The 19,216-nt window shown below is 37.9% G+C and overlaps 1 protein-coding gene across 4 annotated transcripts in view; it reads right to left on the minus strand.

The window, feature by feature from the left end:
- The window catches only part of PTPRZ1 (protein tyrosine phosphatase receptor type Z1), a 251,840-nt gene that overhangs the window by 45,267 nt on the left and 187,357 nt on the right, over positions 1-19,216 (minus strand). For all 4 annotated transcript variants that reach the window (XM_036759574.1, XM_036759573.1, XM_036759577.1 and 1 more), the window contains exon 13: positions 16,597-16,741. In XM_036759574.1, coding sequence (XP_036615469.1) covers positions 16,597-16,741 — 145 coding nt within the window. The remainder of the gene's footprint in view (positions 1-16,596; positions 16,742-19,216) is intronic.

Raw genomic sequence — 19,216 nt, forward strand, 5'->3', positions numbered from 1 at the left:
CAGCCTAAGATGTTATTAGTTTCTTCGATCATCATACTGCAGTGATGAATCACATTAAGCCTTGGCTAACTGAAATCCCAAGGTCTTTTTCACACGATTTTGAAGTCAGATCCCCCAACCTATACTTCAATAACTCAGTTTTTGAAACAAAATTCAGGAGTTCCTACGTATTCTCGTCAAACTTCATCTTGTTGGTTTTCTCAGTGTTCCACTCTGTCGAGACACAAAGTGTGTCTTAAAGGCACTGTGTTAATTTAGAGGAAATATGGAATAATTATGGGACCCTCCCCAGCACTTTGTCCTCTTCTATAATTTTATCTATGATAAAGCCATGGAAACTTGATCTTATCAAACATCTTAGCTTTCTCTGCCTCAAGACTTAAAATGTATGTTTTCCATACCTAACATAGTATATTGAACTTTGTAATGAAAAAAACATTTAGCAAGTTAAAAAAAATTAACCAAATATCCAAATCAATGGAATCTCATTCCCTAGTTGAGGGTTTCATCAGCTCTCACCTGGACTATCTGAAGAGTCTCCTAATTTGTCCACCTCAAGTCTCTCTCTAATCTATTTTCCACTCAGGTATAAAAGTATTATTTCTAAAACACAGGTCTGATCATGTCATTCCCCTGTTCAGTAAACGGCATTGGCTCTGGATCTCAAAAATAAGATACAAACTCCTTTCTCTGGCACATAAAGCCCTTTACAAGCTGGCTCCAATCTACCTTTCTAGCCTTACTACGTATTGATATTCTTCACACACTCTATGTTCCAGCCCCACCAGTCTTCTTGCTATTTCTCTCCTACAATAACATCATCGTCCACCTCCGTGACTTTGTATAGGCTGTCCTTCATGCCTGGAATACACTTCCCCATTATATATGTCTCTCGGAATCTCTGATTGTCCTCAAAGTTCACTCTCCGAATCTCTGATTGTATCTTCAAAGCTCAGCTTAAGAGCCACTCTAACATCTCAACTCCCAGTGACTTCCCCCCAAATTACCCTGGGTCATTTTCCATATATTTGTATGTATACCTTTCATATATGTTGTCCTAAAGCAGTAAAATATTTTAGTAACCAATGAAAACGCTATCTATGTTTTATTATCATCTTTGTATGCCTTAGTGAAGTTCTGACAGATCTCATAGCAGGGACTTATGTGCCATTGGATTTATGTGATAAATATATTTTTAATCATTTTTTTAATCAGCAAAGATCTGCCTTCTTTTCCTCTTACTTACCCCCACCCTCTAACTGAGGAAGAAAACCAAAATCTAGTTACAAGTATGTATAACTTATTAAAAAAATCCACAAGCTTAAGCTTTGTGGATAATAAATCTTGAATAGAGATGGCACTTATGCATGTCTATTAATTGGGACAGTGGATGAAATGATAAGACTTTAAGGGATGCTTATCAGTAACCTGAGAAGGAAGGCATTTTTTCCCCCAGGCGTAATACTAGGAGTTTAAAAATGCAGCCAACCCCTGGTTATGTAAGAAACAATACATCTGATTATTATTAATAAGAGAATCAAATTCAGAGCTAGAAGAGACTTGGAGAGCATATAGTCCAACTTTCTCATTTTGCAGATGAAGGAATTAAGCCCAGAGAGGTTTTGTAACTTTCCCAATGTCACCAAACTGGCTAAGTAACAGAGACAATATTGAGACCTAGGTCTTGTGACTCTACGTCTAGAAAAGGGGTAATTAAAGGAGGGTACAAGATTAGTCCAGGGCAGCTAGGCAATGCCGTGGATAGAGGACCCGGCCTGGAGTCAAGAAGATTCACTTTCTTGAGTTCAAATCTGGCCTCAGGTACTGACTGTGTGACCCTGGGCAAGTCACTTAACCCTGTTTGTCTCAGTTTCCTCATTTGTAAAATTAGCTGGGGAAGAAAATGGCAAAGCACTACAGTATCTTTGCCAAGAAAACCCCAAATGGGGTCTTAACAAATAGGACACAACTGAACAACAACAAAAGAAGATTAGTCCTAAGCAAACAAACAAACAAAAAACCCTCTAAGCAAGTAAAAACAAATATTTATAGCTCTTTTTGTGGTGACAAACGTTGGAAACTGAAGGGTTGCCCATCAATTGAAGGATAGTTGAACAAGCTATGCTTTACTACTGTACTATAAAAACGACTAGGGATAGTTTCAGAGAAATCTGGGAAGATTTGTATGAACTGGTGCAGAGTGCAGTGAGCAGAACAAGGAGAACAATTTATACAATGACAATAGTGTAAAGACAAACAACCTGGAAAGATTTAAGGATTCTGACCTGAGTAATGACCAAGCATGATTCCAGAGGACTAATGGTGAAATGCCACTCACCTCCTGACAGAGAGTAAAGGATTCAGAATGAGACTTTTTTTATATGTTTGGCAAAGTACAGATGTGTTTGGGTTATTTTTTAATAAGCTATACATGCTTGTAACTAGATTTTGGTTTTCTTCCTCAGTTAGAGGGTGGGGGTAAGTAAGAGGAAAAGAATGCAGATCTTTGCTGATTAAAAATATATTTATCACACAAATCCAACAGCACATAAGTCCCTGCTATAAGATCTGCCAGAACTTCATCAGCTCACAGGAGCGTGTTGGAGTCAGATCCTATTTCCTCCTAAGAGCTGATTGTTAAATTTTCAGTATGAGTATGTACACTTTGGAAATTGGCAAAAATTACAATTCTGGGCTTCATTTATTGTTTTATTGATTGTCTAGAGTCTAGACATAAGAAAGTGATGGAGAAAATGTTAATCATCCATCTCAAACACAAAGATATGTCATGCATATATACATATATATGTATCTTTTTTTTCTGGAGAGCCAGTTGTTAAACATTTACCAGTACATCCCTACTTATGGTCATTCTGCCTATCTCTAAGGATTGTTGTAAGGAAACTTACTAAAATAGGAGCTACCATTATTGTTTTTCTTCTTATGAGTTTCAATGACATGTTCTTGGAACACTTTAAAAATTAACAGGAGGGGCATATATACATATGTGTATTAGTATTTATTGATATGTACAGATAATATTATCTTCTAGAGACAGGGGAGATGGTAGAGGAAAGAGAACTAGTTTTAGAATCAGAGGATATTAATTCAAATTCCAACTGTTGCTTCCATCCTGTGAGACTGTAGATAAATTCACTTCTCTGGGTTTCATTCATTTCTTTAAGATAAAGAGGTTTTCAAATCCAGCCTCAGACACTTGACATACTAGCTGTGTGACCTTGGGCAAGTCACTTAACCCCAATTGCCCTGCCTTCCCCCCTCCCAAAAAAAAGATAAAGAGGTTCGAATAGATGATGTCAAAGATCTTTAATAGCTCTAAATATATGAATGGGAATGGGAAGTTACTCATCCATGGTCTCTAATCATTTTCTCATTTCTCCATCCCAAAATGAATCATAGATGTCATGTGCTAGAGATGGAAGAATTTCTATTAAAATGTTTTTGCCTTTGGGGTTAGAAAGTTATTGGTCCTTATTCTAGGGGTATGAGTCAAATCTAGTCATTCTCATATCTGAGTATGGACAGAAGAATTCAATATTTTTGAGTTTCAGAAGATCTGTGTTCTTGGAAATATTGTTTGAGGCTCGAAAGGGCTCAAAAATCTAAGCAATGCTTTACCACACCCGCAGTATAAACTGATACTTAACCTCAGAAGAAAATCCAGTGGATCCCCGTGAATGTGTTATGTAATTCATTTATAGATGAATGCCTATGGCCAAGGAGAAGCAGCATGGCACTGTGAATGGATTGAGAGCTAGAAACAACCACCTGGGTTCAAGTTTCACCTTGGACACACACTGATCCAAATCACTTAATGTCTCTGAGCTCTAGGCAAGTCTCAAAGACTATAATATGCAAAGAAAGTGGTCTCCTGCCCCAATAGAGGGAGTTCCCTATACCAAATCAATGACAGGTCCAGTCCCTAATTTTTAATGAGTGTTCATGGAAGAACTGTCCCAGGCTAAGCAATCAGCTTTGACCATCAACCTAGAGATGAGTAGAATGAAAAACAGATATAAGTTACAGAGTGTAACTTTAACTTAGCAGGAGGGAGTCTGAAAATGAAAAAAAATGCAAATAGATCTAATATTGGAACCCTAATATAAAACTGTTCAAATAAACCACAGAGGAAAGATGAAACTTTCAATGAATTTAAATGAGATTTCTGCTGGCAATGGATAGGCTTTTATTTTAAAGAGGTAGCATATAATGCTTTAAAGATTCCCAAAATGCTTTACATCCAAGGGTGTGCTGGTAAATGTTTAACCATCAGCTCTCTGAAATTGCATTCTGTTGTTGTTTAGTCGTATTCAGTCATGTCTGACTCTCTGTGAACTCTTTTTGGGGTTTTCTTGGCAAAGTTACTAGAGTGGTTTGCCATTTCCTTCTCCAGCTCATTTTACAGATGAGAAAACTGAGGCAAACAGGGTTAAGTGACTTGCCCCGGGTCACACAGCTAATAAGTGTCTGAGGCTGAATTTGAATTCAGGTCTTCCGAAATACAGGCCTGGAGCTGTAGTCAGTGCGCCACCTAGCTGTCCTTAAAGGTATAACAAACTGTAGAGTTTAATTTGAATTATTAGCATTTTCTCCATCACTTTCTAAATTCTAAACAATTAAAAAACAATAACTCAATCCCTGATTTACAGTATTTGTCAATTTTGAAGATGTAAATGCTCACACTGAAAATTTAAATATTGACTTCCTCTTGCATGAGCTCTAGACGACAACCTTATTATGTCTATGGTAGTCTCTAACTCTGCTGAGTACTACAGGTATTATCATCCGCATTTTATAGACAAGGAAACTGAGTCTCAGAGAGGTTAAATGACTTGTCAGACAAGGCTTCTCCTGATTTCAAGTCAAGAGCACTTTCCACTAACGCCCTCTGCTTCTTAAAGATCTGCGCATTGTATCTTATAGGAAGCTAGAGCAGGGTTTGAGGTAGAGCAAAAGAATTAGCATCCCCTCTGACTTTAGAAAATATCTACTCTAATTCTTTCATTTTTCTAATGATGAAACTGAGACCAGTAGAGGTGATGTAATTTAATCAAGGTTGTATAAATTATAAGTGGCAGTGCCCGGATTCAAGCATGGATCTTCTTATTTTAATCTCCTTATCACTTTAATATGCCATCCTCCTACAATATAAATGAATGTTTCCCTTTGGTTTTGTTTCTGTTTAAAATTTATACCCCCTTCTCCCACTGAAGAACCACTAATGCATTGTTCTGTGCTGAAGACATTTCACATCCTTTCAATGAGGGGTTGTCACATGTAAATTATGCCCTAAAACATCTGGAAAACTATTTCAAAGCATATTATTCAATATATAAGAAGATTCAACATCGATATTCCATCTGTTCTGTATAAGCAGCGAACATCTTCACGACTATGTGCTAAGTGTTGATAACTATGTCTCCCGCTAATTATCACCAGGCTATGAAGAAAAAAGTGATGACTGTTTTAAACTTGCAGACATAGGTCCTATCAATCAATGTTAACCTGATTATTTAATTTACACCTTTTCATCACAGTAAGCATTTAGATCTAAAACCTGGAAATATGTAGTTCCTATTATATTTCTTTGAATACTTATAAAAATGTGAAACAATATTCAGCGAGCTGCATTTGTTATAAGGACTTCTACAACTTCTCCGTAAGGTCTTGTTATCTATTATAATTATCAGCTTTAGAAAATGGATTTATGGTGAATCCTGCTTATTAGATGAAATGTAGGTGAAAAATCAAGAGTTAAGTAGACAAGTAAAAAAAAAAAGGAAAACTATTCAAGCCCCTTCAGATTTTTCACCTAAAGAAATTTAGATGAATAGCACAACCCATAAACTTGTAAAAACCCAAAGAAGAACTACTGTTACTCTTAACCGTATGCTCTCTTCAGAATCCGAATCCGACACGGCTAACCCAAAGTATGCTTGTCTCTGGAATTAGTTTATCTAATACTTGTGACAGATTGCAAGGCTTCATTATGCCCACATTTTGCACCTTGGAATCTGTATCAAGCATCTGCATGATTGCTGCCCATGACAGGATGAAGACAAATGGCCCATAAGGGGATAGTCCTTAGCCTCACAACCGCCGTGCTCTATCAAACGTACAGACATGCGTGTTATTGCTAACACCCTCCTTTTAAAGAATGAAGTGAATTTTTAATTTAGTCATTTCTGCTGCTGTTTAGTCATTCAGTTGTGTCAGACTCTTTGCGACCCCATAAGGAGTTTTCTTGGGAAAAAGATATTGGCATGGTTCATCATTTCCTTCTCCAGTAGATTGAGGCAAATAGAGCTTAAGTGACTGGTCCAAAGTCATACAACTAGTAAGTTTCTGAGGTTGAATTTGAACTCAGGTCTTACGATTCTAGGTCCAGATTCTATCCACTGAACCACCTAGCTGCCTCCAATACCATCGTTCGCTGCTACCAATTTTAACTGGTAAAAGTTTTATGGTATACTAGTCAAGTCAAGTCAATAAACATTTATTACATTCCTATTTTGTGCCAGTTACTGTGCCAAGCGCTAGGGATGCAAAAAAAAAAAAAAAGCAAAAACAGTCCTTGACCTCAAGGAGATTACAATCTAAGGAGGGAGTCAACATGCAAACAACTATGTACAAACAATACGTAAGATAACAGTAACACTGATTGAGAGCCTACAGTGGGCCAGGTTATCTGCTAGGGGCAGGCAATGAAGAGAAAATGAAGATGAAAAGGACAAGGTCACTGCCTTCAAGGTTATAACTTAGTGGGCGATAAACATATAACCTAACTAGCACAAGGGCAGCTGGGTGGCACAATGGATAGAGCACCAGCCCTGGAGTCAGGTAGACCTGAGTTCAAATCCAGCCTCAAATACTTACTAGCTGTATGACCCTGGGCAAGTCACTTAACCCTGATTACATTAAAAAATTCTACCAAAATAAAAGTGACTAGCACAAAATGTGAGCAGTACAGAGGAAAGACGGATGACTTGTGGTTGATGGAATCAGGGAAGGCTCCAAACAGCCTTTGAGCTGGTCCTTGAAGGACAGATCATGGGATCCTAGATGGGATATATTTCAACAGGTAGAGAAGAAGTAGGTAGGATAATCCAGGAGAAAAGTGAAGGTATGTTTTGGGTATGGGCAAAACAGTAGTTGGTTGTAGTATGTGATAAATCAACTAGAAAGGTACGTTGGAGGTGTACTGTGAAAGGCAATGAATGAATGCCAGCCCGAGGAATTTTGACTTTCCTTGGTATGTAACAGATGTACAAAACACTTTAAATCAGTTATCTTATTTTATTCTCTCAAGGATGATTAGAGACAGCAGGATATATATATATACATGCATATATATACACACACACATACACACATATATGTACATATGTATACATACACACACGCATACACATGTACATACATATATGTATATGTGGGTATGTGTATATATGTGTATATATACATATACATGTGTGTGTGTATATATATATGTATACACACACACACATATATGTATATATATTGCAGCAAAGAGGGAGTCAGGAAAGCCTGGGTTCAAATCTTGCCTCTGACACATACTATGAACAAGTCACTTAGCCTCTTAATAGACCAGATAATTCTCTAAAACTATAAATTATAGGTCTTAATTACCCATCAGTATGGGTGAAGGAGTTTCCACAGTGGGAAATTCCCATCCATACTGTCACATATTTGAGCCTGTAATGAAAATAAAAACACAATAATTTCAATAGGATAACTGACGTTTATAAGATCATTTTCTAGTCTGCCAAGTGCATTACATACACTGCCTCCTTTAAGCCTCCCAGCAACCAGGTGAGGTAGGTACCACAGATATCATCCCCATTTTTCCATACAGGGACACTGAGGGTCAAAGAGGTTGACTAACTTCATAGTGTCATAGATTTAGAATTGTAAAGAACATCTAAGGTCCAACCCCCTTATTTTACAGGTGAGGAAACCGAGACTAAAAGAGGTCAAGTAATTTCCAGGATCACACAAATAACAAATCCAAGAACAAGGATTTGAACCCAAGTCCTTGGACTCCAAATCCACAGTAAGAGTCAGAAATGAAATCTGAACCCATCTAGCATTCCTTACTGCCTCCTTAGGCATGGGGGAAACATCTTCGGCTTTTCAGTAGAAGAGTGTTCAGATCGTGTCTGTAGAGAATTAAGATTATTTTTGGTAGCAGTGATTAGTGGGGGGAAGGGAAGAGTAGGTGGGGGACAGAGACTGTCACAGGAAAACCATTTAAAAGTCTACAACAATAGTTCAAGGGAGAGATAATGAGGGTAGGAGTGGGGTAATTTGGCTAGAGGTTCTGGGAATAGAAATCAGAGTCCTGATGGCAGAGTTGTTTAGCAAAGAATCCTCTGGGCTCAATAACTAATTAGATTTGGAGGGAGGAGAAAGGGAAAAGTAAAAAGTCAAAGATGACTCCTGGTTTCTGGGCAATACCATTAACAGAAATAGGGAAATCAGGAGTAGGAAGGAGTTCCGGCAGAAAAATATTGGTTTAGTTTCAGGCCTAACTGCTTGCTGATACTCAATCACTTTCCTCTATAAAACGGTTTTGTCTTGTACCCAGAGGGCAGCTCTCCAGAACAGAATTCATTATCTTTCCCTGTTTCTCTCCAGGATACCATCTTTCTTCTAGTCATTCAGATTTTCAATCTAGAAATCATTCTCAACCCATTACTCTCTCCCTCATCCCACCTCCCCCTCATATTCAAGTCCACTAAACCTTGACCATTCTACTTCCTCAACCGCTTTGAGTCCTCTTCCATATAATTATACCATGACCACCCTAGTCTAGGCCTTCAGCTCTCATAGGAACAATTGCAAAGGCTTCTTAATTGTTTGCCTTGGATCCAATCTCTCCCTTCTTCAATCAATCCACCATACAGTTGCCAAAGTGCAGGTCATATCATATCACTCCTCCGCTCGGGAAACTTCACTTGGCTCCCCAATGCTTCCTCTGTTTGGAATTTAAAGCTCTTCACATTTGATGAAACTTACTTTCTAAGGTGATTGCATATTAGTCCCCTAAATGAATTCTAAGCTCCAGCCAAACTGGCCTAGTTGATGTTCCCCAAACACAAGAGATCTCATTTTTCCACCTCCACGCCTTTGCACAGATTGTCCCCAAAGCTTGGCGTGCTCTCTCACTTTACCTCCACCTCCTGGAACCTGTAGCTCCCTTCAAGGCTCAACTCAAATACCAACTTCTTCAAAAGGCCTTCACTGATTCCCCCAGTTATTAGTACCTGCCTCAAAATTTTTTTTAATTTTATGTTTGTTTTTATTGGCCAAGTGTTGCTCTATCCATCTTTGTAAGATCTTTCCTCTACTCCTCCTTTTTTGCTCTGACACTCTCTTCATTCTGGTGCAAGTCCTCATTAACACAATAGACTGCTGGTTGGCCTTCTGCCTTAAATCTCTCCCCTTTTCATCCTCCACTTAGCTGTCAAATTAATTTTCCTAAAGCACATGTCTAACTGAGACCTCCTCCCCACCCCCTGTCCCACCATTCAATCAAATCCAGTAGTTCTGTATTACCTCGAGAATCAAATATGAAATCCTCAGTTTGGCTTTTAAAACCCTTCATGATCTTCCCCCTTCCTACCTTTCCAGTCTCCTTAAACTTCACTCCCCTTTCATATATTCTGCAATTCAGTGACACTGGTCTTTTGGCTGTTCCATGAACAAGACACTCCATCTCTCAGCTCCAGTACTCCGTTCCTGGAGTACTCTCTTCATCTCTGCCCTCTGGCTTCCCTGGTTTCCTTCAAGTCTCAGCTAAATCCCTGCCTCCAACCTTCATGATTAATAACAGTCAATTAATAATAGTCAATGAATTAAGCACCCACAATATGGTTTTGTCCTTTTTTACCCAAGAGGGCCATGACATCAGGGAGATGACAACATGACTTGCAATTCACTTTGATTTGAGTGAGGGGAGGCTGTGCAAAGTCACCAGCCTCACTTTCTCCTCCAGAGCCATCTGGGTCCAATGGCCTGATATCGATCAGGATGACTGGAGATGGCCCAGAATGCAGTGGGAGACCTTGGCCCATCTGACTTTCAGCTGACCTTACATATGTGTGGTCTCTTCCATGAGAACATGAATGCCTTGAGAACACAGGCCATCTTGCTTTTCTGTCTGTATCCTTGGAGCTTATCACAGCGCATTACACATAGGCTTCATTTATTCATTCACAATGGAGTATTTCTATAACACCACTTGATAAAGAGGATTAATTTACTCTAGAGGTCCACTGTCCAACTCATTAAAATGAGCTGTGGTTGTATCCAACCACAATCGGCTTTGACAGACAAATCAATATTTATGGTCAATTTTGCAGCATTAAAGACAAAGATTTATACAGATGTGATCAATTTTAGTAAGTGGCCTAATCAGGGTAATTTTGCTTTATCTTAAATGAGCCACATTACAATACAACATGGGTAAATCACTTTATTCAACAGATGTATTCCTAAAATTTTGTATGTAAACTCAGTTTTGGCAGATCAATTGAAATGCATTAGGGGAGTTTACTGTTTCAAGGAATTCTATTGGAAATACTTTTATGTAGATTCCCTCAATTAATTTTTTATAAATTACATAATTTATTTTAATCAAGTCATAGTTTCCCATGATAGAAGAAACATTTGAATATGGAAAAAGTCAAATCAAATCACCACTTGTATCTCCACAGGGGTGGGGAGTGGAAATTAAATACATCTCTTAGTTGTGGGCACTATTTTGCTTGGAAAAGTAATCTCAAGACAGAAATATTACATGAATGAGTCTATTAAAGTACAGACAGGAGGAAGTTTCAAGCATATAGGTTCACTAATATTTAAGACAGAAGACAAACTAGTCTACTAGAATGTTGCCCCATCTCTAAATAGTAATCTTCTCTTTGGTTATTTGAGCATGAGAAACACAAGGTCGGACTTGCGGACAAAGGTCAGCAGGGAAACACTGAATGAAAATAGCACTGGCCTGGCAGTCAGGAGACCTAGATTCCAGTCCTGACAGTTACTAACATATATGACCTTAGGCAAAGCGTTAAGTTGTTTAACTTCTGTAAGTTAGTTTCTTCACAAAGACTAAAATTCATCCAGGGAAATCAACCCAAGAGAAACTCAAATAGAATCAACTTTAACGAGTAAGAAAAAGGGGGCCTATCAAAAAAGGCTGGTGAAGGTATAGCTAGAAAGCAGTTCAAGTCAAAAAGAACAGCATCTTAGTAGACTGCTGGTTTAATGTGGGTCAACAGTGTGATCCAGAAGCCTAAAATGTTAATGTGATTTTAGGCTGCACTGAAAAGCAGAATGACCAATTCTATCTCTACTTTGGGCAGCTCTCATCTGGAATAATACGTTCAGTTCTGGATACCACATTTTAGGAAGGACATTTGTAAGCACATAGGAGAGAAAACACAGTGGTGAATGGTCTTGTGTAAACTGTCATATGAGAATCAGTTGAAGGAATTGAATATGGAAAGTCTGGAGAGGAAAAGGCTAACAGAAGGGAATTTGTAAGCTGTTTTCGGTATTTGAAAGGCTATTACATGGGAAAAGACGTAAGTTTTTTCTTCTTTCCCCCAAAAGGAAAAACCAGGAGTTACGGGTGAAAGTTGCAAAGATACAAATTTAACCATCATGTAAGGAGTACTTTTTAGAAATCAGTCATTCAAAAGTAGAATGGATTTTCTGGAGGAGGTGGTGAGTTCTTATTTAGGGACCTTTAAGTGAAGAGTGGAAGATGACCTCTTGTTAAGGGGTTATATATAGGATATCACTGTTCATTTAGGAGTTGGTCTAGATCAGGGGTGAGGAAGCTGGAGCCTTGAGGCCACATATGGCCCTCTAGGTCCTCAAGTATGGCCCTTTGACCCAATCCAAGTGGCCACATGTGGCCTCAAGACTGCAGGTTCCTCACCCCTGATCTAGATAGTACCTGAGGCTCCTTAACAAAACTGAAATTCTATGATTTTGGTCTGCAGAAGTCATAAGTTCATGAAATGACTTGGATAGCATGAAAACAAAATCCCTGTAATTGTATTTCATTGTAATGCTGTATAAACGACTTTAATGGAGAGGGAAGATAATGTATCACATTAATACGGGCAAAAATAAAAAATCACACATGCTTAGGATGTTGGAAGCATTTTACTACTACTCAGATTTTATATTCCACTCTTTAAAATAAGCACAATAACTACCTTTAATGATGCCCTTACCTAACCAAATACCCACTACATGAACAGTTTACTTCAGGCTTCACTGTCTCATGAGTATACCATATTCCTCTCTATCTCCATGGCTTTGATCAGCCTGATTCTCCTGTCCTAAGTCCTTCTTACCCATCAAGGTACAACTCAAATTCTCTACATTTTCCTTGAAAACATCCTGATTTCTATGAGTCTAAATGATCTCTCTTTTTTGACTTGCCACATCACTTAGTGCCTACAGCACACATTTTGATGTTTAATAATATACTTTCTTGTATTCCTCTATATTTCATGTATCAATAAGGAATTTATTACGTATACACCTTGAGGGCAGGGAGCATATCTTACATTTCTTTTGTATCTTCAATAGATCCTCACACATTGAAGGTATTTAATAAATATCTGTTGAATTAAATTGAAATGAACAATTTTGGAAAAACATCTAAGAAATGGATATGTCTATGACAATATGAAGATAAAGGAAAAATAATACCATAAAGAAAATGAGTTAACTACAAATCTTCAGAGTAAAATGTTCTAACTTACTAGTCAAGGAATTATATCCATCTTTCTGAGTTTACCTGTAGTAAAATTTCATATCAAGCCTATACACTTGGACACACACACACACACACTCTAAATCAATTTGATATTTAACCTTCATCATATTCCCCAGTGTGCCCACAGCCATGCCATCTTTATAGCATATGTCTTTATAGCATACAAAGTCTAAGATATTATTTGTCCTTAAGAATCATAATAGGGTATAATGGAGTTTACCATCTTTCCTTTTTAAAACATTCCCCAAGAAGATGGCGGCTGGTAAGCAGGGACTAGAGTGAGCTCCATATCCGAGTCCCTCCAAAAACCTATAAAAAATGGCTCTGAACCAATTCTAGAACAGCAGAACCCACAGAACAGCAGAGGGAAGCAGGGCTCCAGCCCCGGACAGCCTGGATGGTCTCTGGGTGAGGTTTATTCCACATGGAGCTGGGAGCTGGGAACGGAGTGGAGCGGAGCCCAGCCTGAGCAGTGTGGACCATCCAGACCAGAAGCCGGGCGGAGGGGGCCCTAGCACCCTGAATATGTGAGCTGCGGCAGTTACCAGACCCCTCGACCCACAAACACCAAAGACTGGGGAGAAGGTTAGTGGGAAAAGCTGAGGGAGTGGAAGGAGTTAGCGGTTCGGCTTCCAGCCCCGGGGGCAGCGGAGGTGGGGCAGCTACAGCTGTTGTTACTTCCGGCTCCAGGCCCACCTGGTGGGAGGAATTAAGTGGCGGATCAGAGCAGGAGTTCAACAGCCTGCTGAAGATCTAAGCCCAGTCTGGACTGGGGGTTCTTGGGGAAGGAGTAGTGCGGGTCTGACAGAGCTGGCACCTCCCCCCCAAACATGGAACATAGAACTCGTTAGTCTACAAGCAGTCATACCCCACTGAAAAACTCAAGGGTCAAGTTAGTGGGTTGGGAATATGGCCAGGCAGCGAAAACGCGCCCAGATTCAGTCTCAGACTTTGGATTCTTTCTTTGGTGACAAAGAAGACCAAAACATACAGCCTAAAGAAGACAACAAAGTCATAGAGCCTACAACAAAGCCTCCAAGAAAAACATGAACTGGCCCCAGGCCATAGAAGAACTCAAAAAGGATTTGGAAAAGCAAGTTAGAGAAGTAGAGGAAAAATTGGGAAGAGAAATGAGAAGGATGCGAGAAAACCATGAAAAACAAGTCAATGACTTGCTAAAGGAGACCCAAAAAAATACTGAAAAATACACTGAAGAAAACAACACCTTAACAAACAGACTAACTCAAATGGCAAAAGAGCTCCAAAAAGCCAATGAGGAGAAGAATGCCTTGAAACGCAGAATTAGCCAAATGGAAAAGGAGGTCCAAAAGACCACTGAAGAAAATACTACTTTAAAAATTAGATTGGAGCAAGTGGAAGCTAGTGACTTTATGAGAAATCAGGATATTATAAAACAGAACCAAAGGAATGAAAAAATGGAAGACAATGTGAAATATCTCCTTGGAAAAACCACTGACCTGGAAAATAGATCCAGGAGAGATAATTTAAAAATTATTGGACTACCTGAAAGCCATGATCAAAAAAAGAGCCTAGATACCATCTTTCAAGAAATTATCAAGGAGAACTGCCCTGATATTCTAGAGCCACAGGGCAAAACAGAAATTGAAAGAATCCATTGATCGCCTCCTCAAATAGATCCCAAAAAGAAATCTCCTAGGAATATTGTTGCCAAATTCCAGAGCTCCCAGATCAAAGAGAAAATACTGCAAGCAGCCAGAAAGAAACAATTTGAGTATTGTGGAAACCCAATCAGAATAACCCAAGATCTGGCAGCTTCTACATTAAGAGATCGAAGGGCTTGGAATGCGATATTCCGGAGGTCAATGGAGCTAGGATTAAAACCTAGAATCACCTACCCAGCAAAACTGAGTATCATGTTCCAAGGCAAAATATGGATTTTCAATAAAATAGAGGACTTTCGAGCTTTCTCAGTGAAAAGACCAGAACTGAATAGAAAATTTGACTTTCAAACACAAGAATCAAGAGAAGCATGAAAAGGTAATCAAGAAATGGAAATTGCAAGGGACTTACTAAAGTTGAACTGTTTTGTTTACATTCCTACATGGAAAGATGATGTGTATGATTTATGAGACCTCAGTATTAGGGTAGTTGAAGGGAATATGCATATATATATATATGTTTATGTATATATATAAGTGAATGTGCATGTATGTATATATCTATGTGTATATGTATGTATGTGTATATATATGTGTGTTTATATATATATGTGTGTATATATATGTATATATATATATATGTAAAAGAGAGAGAGCAGACACAGGGTGAGTTGAAGATGAAGGGAAGATATCTAAAAGAAATAAAATGAAATTAAGGGATGAGAGAGCAACATACTGAGAGAGGGAGATAGGGAGAGATAGAATGGGGTGGATTATCTTGCATAAAGGTGGCAAGAGGAAGCAGTTCTGTGGGAGGAGGGGAGAGGGCAGGTGAGGGGCGAATGAGTGAACCTTGCTCTCATCAGATCTGGCCTGAGGGGGAATACCATATATACTCAGTTGGGTATCTTACCCCACAGGAAAGAAGAGGGAGGAAGATAAAAAAAATAAAAGGGGGGGGATGATGGAAGGGAGGGCAGATCGGGGGTGGAGGTAATCAAAACAAACACTTTGGAAAGGGGACAGGGTCAAGGGAGAAAATTCAATAAAGCGGGATGGGTTGGGAAGGAGCAAAATGTAGTTAGCCTTTCACAACATGAATATTGTGGAAGGGTTATACATAATGATACATGTGTGGCCTAGGTTGAATTGCTCGACTTCTTAGGGAGGGTGGGTGGGAAGGGAAGAGGGGAGAGAATTTGGAACTCAAAGTTTTAAAATCAGATGTTCAAAAACAAAAAAAGTTTTGGCATGCAACTAAAAAATAAGATACACAGGCAATGGGGCGTAGAAATTTATCTTGCCCTACGAGAAAGGAAGGGAAAAGGGGATGAGAGGGGAGAGGAGTGATAGAGGGGAGGGCTGACTGGGGAACAGGGCAACCAGAATATAAGCCATCTTGGAGTGGGGGCGAGGGTAGAAATGGGGAGAAAATTTGTAATTCAAACTGTTGTGAAAATCAATGCTGAAAACCCAATATGGTAAATAAATAAATTTAAATTAAAACATTCCTCAAAGGAAAAAAAAATTATACCTAAACCAAGTTATTCCTAGAGTTTTACTTCTGGATTCAGTGTTGTTTTTCCACTTTAATTTTAGCAAACGAATCCTTTTTTTGTCTATGAGCTGATCTGTAATTTAGTAGTACTTAATAGGTACATGATAAAACTCATACAAAGCAAGGGATTACAGGAAATAAGCATACATTATTATTTCTATTAATTTTTCTAAAGAATGTACTTAAAAGATATGGATGGTAAAAAAAAATCCAAATTGAGATTAAGTTCAACCATGACATTCTCTTGTTTGTTACTTGTCAACATGAAATTATAATTGTCAAAATAATTTATCTAAAACAACCAGAACTAAAGCTCTTTAATTTTACCTTTATCTTCTTGCCTTAATTATGGAAATCAATCATCCCCTTCATTAAATCTTTATGTACACAAGATGGCAGCTTGTTCATGGCTACTCCAAGAAATAATTAAAGTTCTGAGGAAATCTACTTTAAAAAAACCTATCATATCTGTTTATGGAGCATGCCATAATAATCATTATTTCACTAATCAGCATAAAATCTGAGCCATATGCATTCTGAAAAATCAAACTTACCTCCAATAGATGAGAATACCCACTAGAACCACTAGACAGATAAAAGTCAGGGCTGATACGATCACAAGAGGTATAACTGTCTTCTTCTCTGATTCCAAACCCTCAGCTAGACCAATACGAGATTCATGGCTACTATTACTTGCTTCTGCAGTCAGAGAAAATTGAGATAGTTTATATTTAAGCACAAGGAAGATTCACAGAATTACTGAACTACTGAACTGCAAAACTATATGTTGCTACTTACCTTGTATGTTTTCATGCTATGATATTACATTAGAGGATTAAGCTTATAAATACATTTTTGGAAAACAAAGACACTAAGTAAAATAGACTACTTGAATAGAAGAAACACAGCACCTTGACAGTAAATGACACATCACCTTCTTAGGAACTAGAGAGTTTGATTTTTTTGAGGCAATTAGAGATATAAAGTGAAAAAACTATCCATCACTAAAGTAAGTTTAGCAAAGGCAGCAAATTAATTTTATTAGATCGTCATTCAATATCTTGATATTCTCAAAATTATTTAGGTGTCATATTTCTCTTTTTGCAATGCAAACAAATCCTAATGCCACAAGCTACTTCAACTGACTGCTTCATGTTATTTAAAATTATCTTTTTGGCTTTCACTTATAGGTTATTTAAAAATTTTATTTCAAGGTCCTTCTATTTTTCTTTTACCAAAAATCAAAGCACTACATGTGAATCGAAGAATCACTTAGTTCCAAGAGCTCATTTTTAATTAAAAAAATAATGAACAATGAGAATGTATGAATCCATTCTTCAGATTAATTTAAAGGCCTGAAAAAAATGACACTTCTTTTGTGACTAGAGTTCACATACAAAACTATATTCTCACCTGTATTATCATCGTTAACTTGAAAAAATGCTTCATAACTGTTATGGTTAGTTAGTTCCCATACTGTAGAACGCAATCAGGTTATTAACAGTTCTTGCCTTATATTTCACATGGCACTTAGTAGGAAGGCAAGTTTAAGAATCCCCTTAAACCCTTCATTAGAATCACTTCCTCCAAGATAATGGATTGCAATTAAGGAGTTCCTTGACCTGGTACATATACTTGGAAGAGCTTAAAAAAGAAGGAATTGGTTTGCATTATTCAATGAATTTGGCGTAGCTGTTGTTTCCCTAATGGTCATCATACTAACAGGGACAAAGTACATGGGAAGTCAATTTAATTATAAATGTTTTAAGGAATACAAAATTAAAGAACAAAGCCAAGAAATCAAATGTAGTCTCAAAATATATTAAATTGAATAATAATTGAAATCTATAAAACTCTTATAGTAACATAGGAATTGATATTTTATAATATTTGTAGGCTCAAGGCTTAATTTTTTTATAGCGCCTCCCCACCCCTCAAGAAAAGAAATTTTGCTGGCAAATATTGCATGATGCTCTTATGGAGCAAGGAAGGAAATATAACCTAGTCCACAGAATAGTTTGTATTTTAGTACTATTCTATTATCTGCTAGAAATAATGGAACATATGTCTGCTTCCACATAATAATAAAATAGAATGAAAAGGGAAAAAAGTTCAGTGGGCTGTCAATTCACTTTTTTCTCTTCTCTTCTCTTCCTCAGTCCTGCCCTCATTAACTAGCTAGAGAATTTCTGTTTCTCTTATGGTTAATATGCTTAGCCCATTGTGGATGGCATAATTCCTAGTGACTGCTCAATTCCACAGGAAAGAATGGGTTGCTTAAATGCTTAGCAGGATGCCCAACTAGTTAGGTGGTGCAGTAGACAGAGCACTGGGCCTGGAACAGGGAAGACCTGAGTTCCAATCTAGCCTCAGACACCTACTAGCTGCAAGACCCTGGGCTAATTACTTAACTTCTGTTTGCTTTAGTTTCCTCAACCGTAAAATGGAACTAATAATAGCACCTACCTCCCAGGGTCGTTGTGAGGAGAAAATAAGATTATATTTGTAAGGCACTTAGCATTGCGCCTGGCACATAGTAAATGTTTAATAAATGCTTTTTTGCTTATTCTCCCAATTAATTTGGTATACATTAGACTGCACAAGTAGTCCCATTTTTATGATTCTGAATAAAAATATTTAATGTTGGAAAGGTGAATCTTAAGGCTTCTTATTTTAACTGTTGGAGTAGTGATATGGGACAAACACATACAAAAGACAAAAGAAAAGTAAAACATTCAGCCGTGTTGCCCCTGCCTGTACCAATGGACAGCGTTTCTGCTAATGAGGCTAGAGTCATTAGCTGGTATGATCGCACTCACTACATTCCCTGATTCTGAACATTTGACTACATTAATACATGACTCACGGTTATCATTTGTCTGTAATTAGCTCACAAGCAAAAAAAGTGATTAGACTCATTTTGGGGGTACAGACTTGATCAACTATCTGAATTGCCACACCAGAACATCACCATGCAGAAACTGAATTATCCAGTATTTTCAAATATATGCATATGTCGTGTTATACAGAAAAAATGCCAGCTTATCCAAAATGATTTTTTCATTTTTCATCCAGATTATTTTGACATTTGCCACTTATGAAATATCTGATGGAATTAAGATTAGCTCAGCTTGTTTGTGGCAATTCTTTGAGATAAGTTTTCTAGCAAAGAAA

The sequence above is a fragment of the Trichosurus vulpecula genome, chromosome 5, assembly GCF_011100635.1.
Source record: "Trichosurus vulpecula isolate mTriVul1 chromosome 5, mTriVul1.pri, whole genome shotgun sequence".
Taxonomy (NCBI): Eukaryota; Metazoa; Chordata; class Mammalia; order Diprotodontia; family Phalangeridae; genus Trichosurus; species Trichosurus vulpecula.